The sequence below is a fragment of the Orbicella faveolata genome, unplaced genomic scaffold (assembly GCF_042242905.1).
Source record: "Orbicella faveolata isolate gen_17 unplaced genomic scaffold, um_ofav_v1 contig_48, whole genome shotgun sequence".
NCBI lineage: Eukaryota > Metazoa > Cnidaria > Anthozoa > Scleractinia > Merulinidae > Orbicella > Orbicella faveolata.
The window spans coordinates 9,539,962-9,552,618 of record NW_028301578.1 but is presented as its reverse complement, the minus strand read 5'-3'; the positions used below and the strand labels follow the sequence as shown (position 1 = coordinate 9,552,618).

The window sequence follows — 12,657 nt, the reverse complement described above, 5'->3', positions numbered from 1 at the left end:
ATTATATTTCGTGGCAATTTTAACTTAATGATTATTTTGCCAATAACAAGTTTTCTTGTATGATGATCTATTGTGTTCATAGGACCACTGATGAGTCCTGTATCGAAATAATTAACTAGTACTTCAACCAACACCAAACTATTACAGCAAGATGGCTGTGAAAAATGAACATAGATGTCATTAAGTGAAAACAGTATTATTTCATACTTTCTGAAATTTTCGGATTGAATCGATCTCATGAAAAACCCATACGGAAATTTCTTCAGCCAATCACAATCGCGAAAAGACTTTCTCTAACGTAGGAAACGCGTTTCATCCAATCAGAAATCAGCTGTCAAAATGAATCAGTCAGTTCGCAACGCTTTCACGCTGTTGTTGGCGCGTCTTCAGTCTTCATTCACAGAAGTTTGTAGAGTTTCCACAAGTTAACCCTAGCTTTCTAGCAAGTTAGCTATGAACCACAGACAATCTCTGAAGATCTCTGAATGGCGGAGGGTCCTAACAGGTTTAATGCTTTAGATAAACCCATTGAAGACAGCAGAACAAAAACACTATGTACTCGGTTAAGAACCCGACGCGACGTTAGCTTGTTTTAGTCAATTTCTCAAACAGAAGGAATAGACGAGAAAAGTGGAAGAAATCAAATCAGATGAACTCAACAAGTACATGTGCAAATTTATTTTAAACGTCAAACGAAAAGATGAACAGGATTTCAAACCATCAAGCCTTCGAGGGTTCTTTTCAAGTTTTAGCCGGTTTTTAAAGAAGACAAATACCCCAAAAGCATTATCGATGACAAAGAGCTTTACCAAGCAAGGAAACGTCTGGAAGCTCGAAGAAAAGAACTTAAAAAACAAGGTAAATGAAACAAATCAAACGTGGCTGAGGCGTTGACCGAAGAAGATGTAAACATTCTGTCGAAAAAAAATATATTGTAGACTTTCGAAGAATTGCCAAAGTGCTCCCGGACTGAATAAAAACATAACTTGACTATTGTTATGCTGAATGAAAAAGCAAAGAAATTTTATTAAAACGGTCGATGTAAGTTTTATCAGCTGATCATGAATCCAAAGGCTGAGGCTGATAACACTAACTGAGACCTTGATTAGTAATGGTAATAGGACTGAGTGGAGTCCAATTCGGTCGGTTGTCATAAGAGTGATAAGAAAATCAGATGATTGCGCAGCGGGGGTCCGATTTGTTCATCACGAGTATCATTACAGACCGAATTGGACGACACGAAGTCTTATTACCTATTGATCATAAAATTCACAACTTCCGAGAAAAGAAGAAAGGGAAAATTTGCGATAAAATTAGGCGCCAAAAACTCAAAAGCAAGCGCGTGCACGCACGCAAGTAACTACAACTTTGAACGTGATTGGTTGATTTAAGGGCCCATTAACCGATTCATGCGCGCCCTCACGCGCATTGCTAAGGAGGTAAAATTTCACTTCCGGTTACTGACGTCAGCCTGAGCGCGGAAAATAGAAACACTCAAGAACTTGCAAATTCGCTTACATTTAAGATGTTTTTCTTCGTGTTTCACAAAATGCAAAGTAAAAAAACTACAAGCAAAGGCAAAATAAGAGAAAGACAGAAAAAACAAGAGCAATAGAAAGAGAAAAACTAACTCCATGTGGCTTTGTTTGATGTTACGGAAGTACGCTGGCAGTGTAAATTGCTCTCACGCTGACAGGGTAACTTCCAGTATATACTGGGCGCACTTCCGGTTTCTTTAAATACTAAAGGAAACGTGGTTTTACATTAAATCCAGCCTTTCTCGACGAATTTCGATTCAAACCAACGTTGGGAACAAAGCTATACATTCCTTTTTCGAAATCACGCTTTTTTCAGAAAATTACGGATTTTTCAATATTTTGAAATTCTCTCAAAATCTGACTTTTCAGAAATGAAACAAAATCTATGCATAGCGTAACGAAGATTTAAATTAAAATGTTAACTCAATGAAAAAAAATCCCGATAAAGTTATTTGCCTGGGAGCCTTTGCATTTTTTCAGTATTAGTCACATGACCATGTGCGTGGTCTGATGACGTCATCACTGGTACTACTGATCATGAAAAAGTTAAAACTTATGAAATAACTCTGAACTAACTAAAAATGATGAGGTTATATGAGAATAAATGTTCCTTAGCAATGGCTCGAAAAGATCAGTTCGTGTGCCCTTAAACTACAACTCTGAATGTGATTAGCTTATTGAACTGCCCGATAACAAACTGTCAAATAACAAACTGTTCAATAACAAACTGTCCAATAGCAAACTGTCCGATAACAAACTGTCCAATGACAAACTGTCCGATAACAACTTGGGAAGTGAATTGTGAAAAATAGGAGTTTTTTAAACCAGTCACAATCGCGGAAATTGTAATTTTTGATTATTTCGGATATCACAAAAACCGAATCTCATAATTATTTTATTATATATTGTTTCAAAAAGATAGAATAAAATAATAATAATAATGATAATAATAATAATGATAATAATAATAATAATAATAATAATAACGACAAACGCATTATCGCACTTAACACAGTTTATTTTTGACAAGCCATGTTCTTACGTGAACTTAACATCGCTCTTGGAAACCATGCATTGCGCGCACAACCTACGGATTATTCACCCATCTGCTAGCAGATTAGTGAATAATCTGTAGGCTGCGCTGTTTCCCGAGAATTAACTCTAGGCTTTTAGCCAATGAGAAGACAGATGGTGACTACAGTGTATAATAATCTCAAATAATTGAAGTGGCCATGGTATCGCGTGTTTGTATTACGAGCCGAGCTTTGACCGTTGTTGTGATGAGATGGAAAGATCGAGGATGCATTTTCACAGGACGAAAACTCTGAAACGAATGTTTTCTTGAAGTTCCGGAACGAACAAATGTGAATTTTTCAATTGTGTTGTCTTTAGGAAACAACGAGAAATGGCATTTTGAAGAGCGATAATCGATTTTATAGCCATTTGCATGGACGACGGAGGTAAATTATTTTGTGTTCGAACTTTTTGTTCGGAAGCGCGAAAAGCTTGCGAATTCAATTTTACTGATACTAATATCTAAACACGTTGCATTTTCAATATGAGATAGAACAAATTGTTTCGCATTGTTGGCGTCTTCAGCAGCATGTGCTATTTATTGTAGAAGTTTTGCCTTTGCACATTTATCCGTAAAATTGCGTTGTTTCCGTTCCAGTACAGAATTTATAGGTTAGATTTGTGCTCCAACAATTTTCACATCTTTCGATTTTCGATATTTGGTAAAGAGGAGGTTAATGTGTATCGTTTTATGTCCAAACATAGTTCAGATCACTATGAACTTTTTTTGTCTCGATCCCTTGTCACACCTCGCCGTCGATGCGTCATCATGCCTAAAGTTGATGCATACAAAGACAGATTTTAAGTTTCACACCACGATTTGACACTACTTTAAGAAAAAAAAAGTATAATTTAATTCTTGGAATGCGCAGATTTATGAATCACTACGTTAAATATGTCTCTATCAACAGAATGTGCTGCAGCATTACTATCTTTTAGATACCCTAGAATTTATGGCTTATTTAATGTGCAGAGGATAGAAGTTGTCTTCAAAATGGCGACATTTTCTTGCACCTATTTCGTACGTAAAGAAGGACAATTTAGAAATATTGTTGGTTATTGATCCATTCCCAAGAAGACTAAAGAAAAGAAACAGACTGTTATGAGACTTTAAGGTTACTTCAAACCTTCGTGGGTGTCCTCCAGAAAAAAAAAAAAAAAAAAGGAAGAAAAAAAATTCGTACGCGCGCTCTTTTGAAAGAAACCCCACAAACTATATATCAATAGAAAGGTTATAAAATGTAAAACTCGATAAAATTATATTCTTTTTTGCCGACTGCTTTCCTAAGGCGGCAGAGGCCGTTAGCGGAAAAACGACCGACTGAAACTGAGGCCAATTAATCGGGTATCAAATGCGATCGTTGATGCAAAATAACTATGCAGTGTTAATCACAAGGCATCAATCTCTCAAAGCGTGTCAGCACTTTCTTCCATTTCTATTGGTTATCTTTTTTATATAATAACCCAAGTTATTCTAGCATTTTGATTGGTTCTCGCCTATGATCTATTAGAGACGAGACGCACGATTGACGTCATCATTCTAAAGGTTCTCCCGTTGTATTTAAAATGGCGGAAAGTTTTGAAAATTTAGACACTATTTTACGTGGCTGGGGAAAGATAAGGTACAAAAACGTCTTGCCGAGGCATTCAACAGGTACGAGAGGCTAGAAGAAGAAAGAAAAAGCCGTTTGTTTTCCAGAAAATGACTCAGAAAAAATACTCGAGCAGTCGCAGTCGGCAGTCGAGCGAGACTAAACAAAACACAAAATTGGTCTGGAAATTAGTCTAGGTAAGAAGCCATTGCTTTGTCTCGAATTAAACAAAACCAATAAGCAAAATTTTAATCTCATTAATTTATTTTAAAAAATTCAACTTTTCTCAGTCTCAAAATGATTGTTGACACAGTTTGATTGCAGGAATTAAGCATCAAACGTCATCAGTTTAAATATACACATAAGCTTAAGTTTAACCTTGTTTTCTAACGCGATTGTTCCAGTCCGTTTCAGGGCACAGAAGCGAGTAAAGTAGAGCTCACTACAGCTCACGGCCAACTGTATCGCAGCTGTAAGGTGTCTCCGACAATATATCAAACACATTTGACAATTACCAACCACAGCGGACATAAATTTCCACCGTCACTAACGCTCCTTTCATCCAAAACTCGAATCGAATGGTCTCCAGTGTTGACCGTAACCGCAAGTTTCCCAATCGTATTTTATCAACTCCTGCAATATTCAAGACAAAATCCAAGTTTTCCTGCTCACAGGGCTGCTCTGATGACAAAAACTGACTTGACATTTCAGCATTTTCTTTAAGACTTGAAGATTTCACAGTTCAATTCTGCTTTCGCTGTAAGTTTTCAATCTTGAACTCAAGTTTGACAGTGGCGTGATTTTCCTGGACCAATCACAATTTTTTACCACGCATAGCAACCAATGAGATTGCTTCATTTTGTATAGACAATAGATTACGTAAAATTGCTTTTCATCTTGTTCGCCAAAGTGGGCAAAGGCCGGCTTTCGAGTTATGTTGAAAGATTTTAAAATAAAAAAGCTTTTCCTGTTGTTTCTTTATTATATAAAACAAATGCATTCCATGCTGCCGTGCGTCTGTTCAGTAATAGATCACAGAAGACGTCAAAATGTGGTAAGAACAAATAAGTGGCAAACGAGGCGATAGCTGAGTGTGTCACTGATGTTCTTACCACATTTTGACGGCTCCTGTGATCTATTACTGAACAGACGCACGGCAACATGGAATCTATTTGTTAAATAGATCTGTCAAGTTCCACTATCCAAAAATTCGCGTAGCGTGTTGCGTTTGAGACCGCCACGGGAAAAGTATATGAAATAAAAGGATTCGCCGGCATCGTTTTGTTCCGTATCTATCAGTGCGTGTTCCGGCCAAATTTCACGGAAAACCGTCGATTCTACATACCCTATTAATTCATTTAAATAGGAGGTTTTCTTTTGAAAAACGAGTGCAAGTTTTTGCCTTCAAAAGATTTATAAACATGTCACGCCTTCTCACAGGGATATGTCAACTCAAAATGCCGCCAGCCAATGAAATAACAGAACTTCTAGCGTTCACAGTATGGAAAGTTGAGTTTCGCGAAAGCGATAGTTTATCAGTCACGGTTTAGGCGCATAGGTTTTAGGCCGGTGGTCAACAATAAAGGGCAAAACGGAGAAAAACGATGTGCAACAAAACAAAAAGAAACTGAAGAGCTATTGCCGAAGCGTGATTACAAAACGACACTTTTGACGGACATGAAATCTCAAATTGAAAGTATTTGATATAGGATCTCTGGATTAAGCCGTTTGCCGCGAAAAGGTCGCCGAGCAGTCCATGCCTTTCGGGGATTATGACACCTTGACGGTTTATTAACTTTTATTAAAAAAAAAAAAAAAAAAACTTTTTTTCCCGATAACTCGCGCGCATTTTAATATTTTATTTTCGTTTTCTGGAAAATATTACCTTGAATAACGAACATTAATTTGGTTAGAGAAAAGAAAATTAGGAAAAGGTAGCCCCGCGAAGGTTTGAAGTAACCTGCTTAAAACTTTAAAACTGTCGAATAACCTCATCAGCTCTCCCAAACAGCTGTAAGTCTTAGACAGACAGATTAATTCACACGCAACATTTTTGCTAAAGCGTGAAATTTAATACTACTTGATGAGAAGTAACTGGAAATTGTTATTTAAAAGAAATTTGTTTCGAATTCTGCTAAGAAAGTAAGCCGGTACCTATTTTATGACATCAATTACTAGCTCATAATCTAGTTTTTAATATTTTTTTATTAAAGCTGTTACCTGTCCGGCATTGGAGACCCCGGAAGGAGCCAGTCTAATAGAATCGCTCTCTTGTAACATCGACTACGGGTCGAAATGCAAGTTTACCTGTAAAGTTGGATTTGTCATGAGCAGGAAAGAAGGGGAGGGCCGAAATGTAACTAGAACGTGCTTACAGCCTGGAAAATGGAGTGGAAAACCCATTGAATGTAAAGGTACTATTTATAGATAAGACAAGCTTTTGTTGCAATTGCAAATATCTGTGATTAGAATGTTAAGGTAAATGTAGAAATGTACGAGATATTTGAGGTACAATAAGCTTACTTCGACGTTTATCTTATTTTACATTAAATATGTCACTATCAAATGAATATGCCGCAGATAGATAGATAGATCACAGAAGACGTCAAAATGTGGTAAGAACAAACAAGTGGCAAACGAGGCGATAGCCGAGTGTGTCACTGATGTTCTTACCACATTTTGACGGCTCCTGTGATCTATTACTGAACAGACGCACGGCAACATGGAATCTATTTGTTAAATAGATCTGTCAAGTTCCACTATCCAAAAATTCGCGTAACGTGTTGCGTTTGAGACCGCCACGGGAAAAGTATATGAAATAAAAGAATTCGCCGACAACTTTTGGTCCGTATCTATCAGTGCGTGTTCCGGCCAAATTTCACGGAAAACCGTCGATTCTACATACCCTATTAATTCATTTAAAGAGGAGGTTTTCTTTTGAAAAACGAGTGCAAGTTTTTGCCTTCAAAAGATTTATAAACATGTCACGCCTTCTCACAGGGATATGTCAACTCAAAATGCTGCCGCCGCAGCATTACTATCTTTTAAATACCCTATTATTTATGGTTTATTTAATGTGCAGAGGATGGAAGTTGTCTTCGAAATGGGGACATTTTCTTCCACGTATTTCGCAGGTAAAGAGGCTAAATTTAGAAATATTGTTAGTTATTGATCCATTCCCAAGAAGGCTAAAGAAAAGAAACAGACCGTTATTAGACGTAAAAATTTCAAAATTGTCCAATGACCTCATAAGGTCGCGCAAACAGCGGTAAGTTTCAAAAAGTGTTAGCACAGATCAATCCACGAGCGATATATTTGCTAAAGCGTGAAATTGAATATATAGATTTAGCCAAACCTAAAAGTGGAGCTCCTCAGTTACTTTTTGGAATGTTGCTATCATTGAAAATAATCCAAAATGTATGCGAGGTAAATTGCGAATGATTTAATAGTTTCAGCCGGAATTAGGATTAGATCAGCAGATCGAGGTGTAAGATGGTGTGATAATGAAATATAGAGCCATTATTTCAAGAATTTCTGGGAAGCCACCGAAAATCTTGATCACCTAACAGAACTGTCTTCTGTGTGTTTTTGGTGACATTTCTTGTTGTTTCCTACCTTATACAGAAAGACAAGGCATTGTTATTAATCATTATTAATCATTATATTCTTTCTTAGTTAACATGGGGACTCCCACACAAAAGAAGTTTACACATTTTTCTGGTCTGGGGACTGATGGAAATGCATGGTTACAATATACTCAGTCCCTAAATCTCTACCAAATGAAATCTCGCAAAAATACCAAACCAGTATATATATGTGAAAAGTTGGAGAGGTTTGTTCTCTAACTTGTCCCCAAAGATACATTTAGCCATCTTCACTATTGTATGGAGTCTCCTCCTGCTGGAAGGGTTTGCAATAAGCAAAATCACTCTGGCATGAACGGTAATTATGATATCTTTTGCTGATCATGAATACTTGTATAGGCTTCTAATAATAGTTTTATTATTCAATTTCAATGTGATTTGTTCTTTGTATCGACTGAGATTGTGGACTACAGGAGCTGTTATTGGGTTCCATTAATTAATTTTGCTATGATCAAATTATACCAAGAATTATAAGTAAGTTGAGAGTAAGTTATATTATGTACATGTATTTTGTCTGCACTACACAACCAAATGCACTCAAAGGTTATGAGGCATAGGTACATTTGTCAGAAGAGCCCCGCATATCCAAGATATGTTTTGATTGACTCATCAATTAATTTACAGCAAAATGATAAACAATACATGAATATCCTAAATGCACCAAAGCCGGACATGGGGTTATAAGGCAATCATTTAACAACAGATTGAAATAATTCATAAATTGCAGAACACTATCTGTACAACAGTAGGGAACAAAATTAACCTTATTGGACATTGTGAATGGCAAGGCTGTCTGTAGAATGTCACAAATTTCTCAACCCTTTCTTTGTACAAAAATACTAATCCTGCAACTTTGCTAAAAACCCAGTTCTCCATGTCGTGTTGGCAAAATATTAATTTATGCCATGTCCAATGCAGATTATCACAAAATTGATTTAAACGCACAATAAATATCATTTGGAAGCCAAAAAAGCAATTATTTAAATAAACCATGAGTAAATTATCTCTGATTAATTTAACCGGCACTTTAAATAATTAGTTAATATATGTGTTTCTTCATAATGTAATACAGTGTATCTGTCACAATGTTGCAGCTATGATATTACTACACACAGGATGGGTAGCAGAACTCAACTTCTAAGTCAGTTTATTCAATGAACTTGGTGCTTAAATTATAATTCCATTAATTTGTCTGTAAATACAGAGAAACCAAACAAAGCATTACAATCTTAAGTAATGAATTATTGAACTCTTTTACATGTATTTACAGTGTATGTTCCATTAATATTGGGAATCTCTCAGAAGCTGCATCCATGATTTGATTTTAATTTGTTCCCGGATGCATTTGTTTATAGAACCTTTCACACATTAATATCTCTGTCATAATAGTGATCTCTGTGTTCTACAACAATTAGTACACAAGAAAAATACACTCAGTAAGATATTGTTTACAATAAAAGTCAATGCCTATAAGCAATCATAAGGACCTTAAATTCATATTTCCTCAGAGATATCTCACCAGGCCATGGTTGCTTTGAAAATCTGTGATGTTTTAATAAAGGCAGCCCATGTGTAAACTGTTCATATATTGACTGACAGGAACAGGCATGTAATCGTACTGTAGCTGCTACCTAAACACCACTGTTATTCACATAAAAGCATGCCAATTGTAATTTATTATAATCTTTGCACATCAACAGATGACATTCCTTTCTTTAATATACAGTGTACTTTATTGTTAGCTGTTTACTGAGTGTCAGTAGTGAATCAAATGCTAGGGCTTGGTAACCCAACTTTCACAGTGGCAGGCTCTGCCCTGAGATGTAAAGCAAACTTATATAACTGTTATGAACTTGGCGACTTGCTTTCGAGAGCAAATGCAATTTGCTTTAAACAAGAAACTGGAACATTGCAAGTGACAACAATGGGCACAGTCCCAATCAAAGGGCCATCCAGGCTGTTTGGTTTTACATATAGCTGTACAACTGTATATGAGTTCAGCTTCCAAAAGAAAATCAGAGTTTGTCAGGATAAATACTGATGTTCTTGCTTACTAAATCTGAATGTGCAGTTCCAGAAGATAGTCACACCCAACACCCATTCATGGCCAGTCTTTAGAAATTCCAAATTAAAGTATGAGGAAGAGAGAGCTCTAATAGAGAAAAAAAAAACCCTCCATGTGGGGTATGAATCTTTTCTTGAAGAAAACAATGTCTCAGAAATCATTTATTACAAAATAATGTTTAAGAAACATCTCACCTTTCAGAAAATTTTGTAATCTAGACTGTCTGGCCAGTTCATATAGTTGACAAGTTGACACTGGGCATGTTTGTAAATTTGTGCGCTTTAAAATCACATTACTATGTAGTAGCATTGGTCAACTAAAAAAAGCATAATTTGGTTACTTAATATACACTGTTCATTATTAGGTTGAAATATTGGTGTAGATTGTTGCACACCAACAGATACAGAAACTATTGGCACCTGAATCATAACAAGTGAAAAATCGTGCATGAGACATTTACATGTACATGTAACAGCCCTCCACCTTAGAACCATCAAAGATATGATATATTTTTAAACTCTCTGAAATTTCAGATTATTCAAGATTAACATGCACATACATAGTCAAGGGCAACCCTAAAACACTGAATCCGGAAACCGAAATCCGGAATCTGGAATCCGAAACCAGAAACCAGAATCCGGAATCCAGATATTCTGAATGATGATAGATATAATTCACTTCAGCAATGTCTAATAAATAAATATGAGGAAAATTATTCTGTTGCTATTTATTTTCTTGGCTTTACTTCAGCCAACAAAAGCAATTGCTAAAAAATTATTGACTAGTTCTGAACAATCCTTAGCTATACATCTGGCTCGGTTGTTCAAAAGTTGGATAAGACTATCCATTGATTAAATCATTATCCAGTCAGGGTTAGTGATTTTTCGGGTGGATAGAGTTACTCATAGCCTGCGAGCAGGCTCTAGTATCTGTCTCTAGTGTCTGAGCAGACTAAATAGGTGTCTAGTGTTTTTCTGCATTGGCATGTGACCAAGTGCCTTCATGCGGCTTTGCCGTTCACGCTCCCGGCCCAAACACGAGAGCCTGGTCATAGACTAAGTTACCCATCTTTTGTTCAACCTGGCCCTGGTGAGAGCGCGCTTCTTTTCTAGATCAAATTGCTCTGAGAAGACTAGTGAGTAGCACAACAACAACAAGCTATTGCGATGAGTTTCTGGCAGTCTTTTAGCATCTTTTAACAACATGTGGTCTGATCTGTTAGCAAGCGAGAAGCAGACGGAAGTAAACGTGTAGCGTTTCTATAAATTGCTTTAATATCATGGCTGCCAAGGATATGAAATACTGATTTGTCACAGTATCAGTGTGAAAATTGTGTTGATCTGGAATTGGTCTCGTATCTGTTGGGAAAATCAAAATTCATATTTAGACCAGCCAGGTTAGCCTTTGGACTTCGAAAGTAGGGGAGCGTCATTGGTAACCGTCAATGTACAGGGGGCTGCCACCGACGGACATGCTGGTCTCTATGACATTTTCTATCTTGTTCAGTATCTACTGAAGATCACTTATTAAAAAAAAAAAAATTGGCAATTACCAGCAACTTATTTTAGACGCTCTCAGGGTGCTTGGAATAAAATTAAGACGCATTTTACTGAGATTCTCATAATCATACCCCTCACTAGAAATAACGGTTGTACGATTTCAACACATGGGGAATTTTTTGTTTCAAAAAAGGTTCAGTTTGAAGTCCCTTTTATTTGGCAGCTTATTTTTTTACAGGCAAAAAGCTAAGCGAAACAATTTTCGCGCATTTGAAGAGCTTGTTTTCTTTGATTGCGGATTCCGGTTTCCGGTTTCTGGATTCCGGTTTTTGGTTCCGGATTCCGGATTCCGGTTTCCGGGTTTTGGGGTTGCACCATCTTTGACAGTGTGTTTGCTTTACATTCAGTTTATAGACATGGCTGTTATCCAGCATAGGCAGACTTAAAAGTTTGCCTTCAAAAATATATTGCAACAACTATTGCATCTTTGATTGCCCTTCTTGTAATGAAATGACACAAAATCCAAGTACAAGAAGTCATAAGCATAAAACTTACTTAGCCGGTAATGGTTACAGTTCCTCTTACTGTCTGCATATGCCGTACATAAACTGGTACTGCCTGGACAATATACTCATTATTTTTCCGATCACCCATTTTAAAACATTACTGTTATATAATTTGTCGTGAAAAAGCAATACCTGAAATTTTATGCCTTTGGCATTCACCAAATACCTTTACATAATGTACAATGTACACCATATCAACATTCACAATTCTTTTTACTTTTGTAGTAACTCTTTTGTGTCATTTTCCCTCACTTGAAGAGAGGACTTCCACATTCGGTGATATTTGCCACTGGAATCTCTATGAATTCACAGGGAGTGATAACAATTAAATCGTGACTAGTTTTAGCAAAGGAGGCGTTCAAATGTCAGATTTTAGTGTTAAGTTTATACAGTAACTTTACAATACTCTTCGTATATATATATAATTAATTATTGCACCTGTAGACACAGGGTGTGCTTGGGGAAGAGATGCTCTAAACTTTCTGAATTTTTTCCCCTTACCTGTAATAGGATGACTAGTATGAACTCTGATTCGCAACCAGCACCAACATCAGGTTATATATACACATGTATAATTATTTTGTTGTGTTCTGTAATCATAAAAAATAAAAACTTAAAATCCTCCATAAAGTTCATACTCAATAACACCGCTACATGTAGCACTGTTACTGGAAAGTAA

General features: G+C 36.5%; 1 protein-coding gene and 1 pseudogene across 2 annotated transcripts in view; one reads left to right on the top strand and one right to left on the bottom strand.

Moving 5' to 3' along the window:
* LOC149096434 (adenosine receptor A3-like) overlaps window positions 1-12,657 on the bottom strand; it is a 319,741-nt pseudogene that overhangs the window by 24,063 nt on the left and 283,021 nt on the right. The window lies entirely within an intron of this gene.
* Window positions 1-12,657, top strand: part of LOC110040726 (uncharacterized) — an 84,804-nt gene that overhangs the window by 9,093 nt on the left and 63,054 nt on the right. Inside the window, exon 3 of the mRNA XM_089280665.1 lies at window positions 6,418-6,618. Coding sequence (XP_089136791.1) covers window positions 6,418-6,618 — 201 coding nt within the window. The remainder of the gene's footprint in view (window positions 1-6,417; window positions 6,619-12,657) is intronic.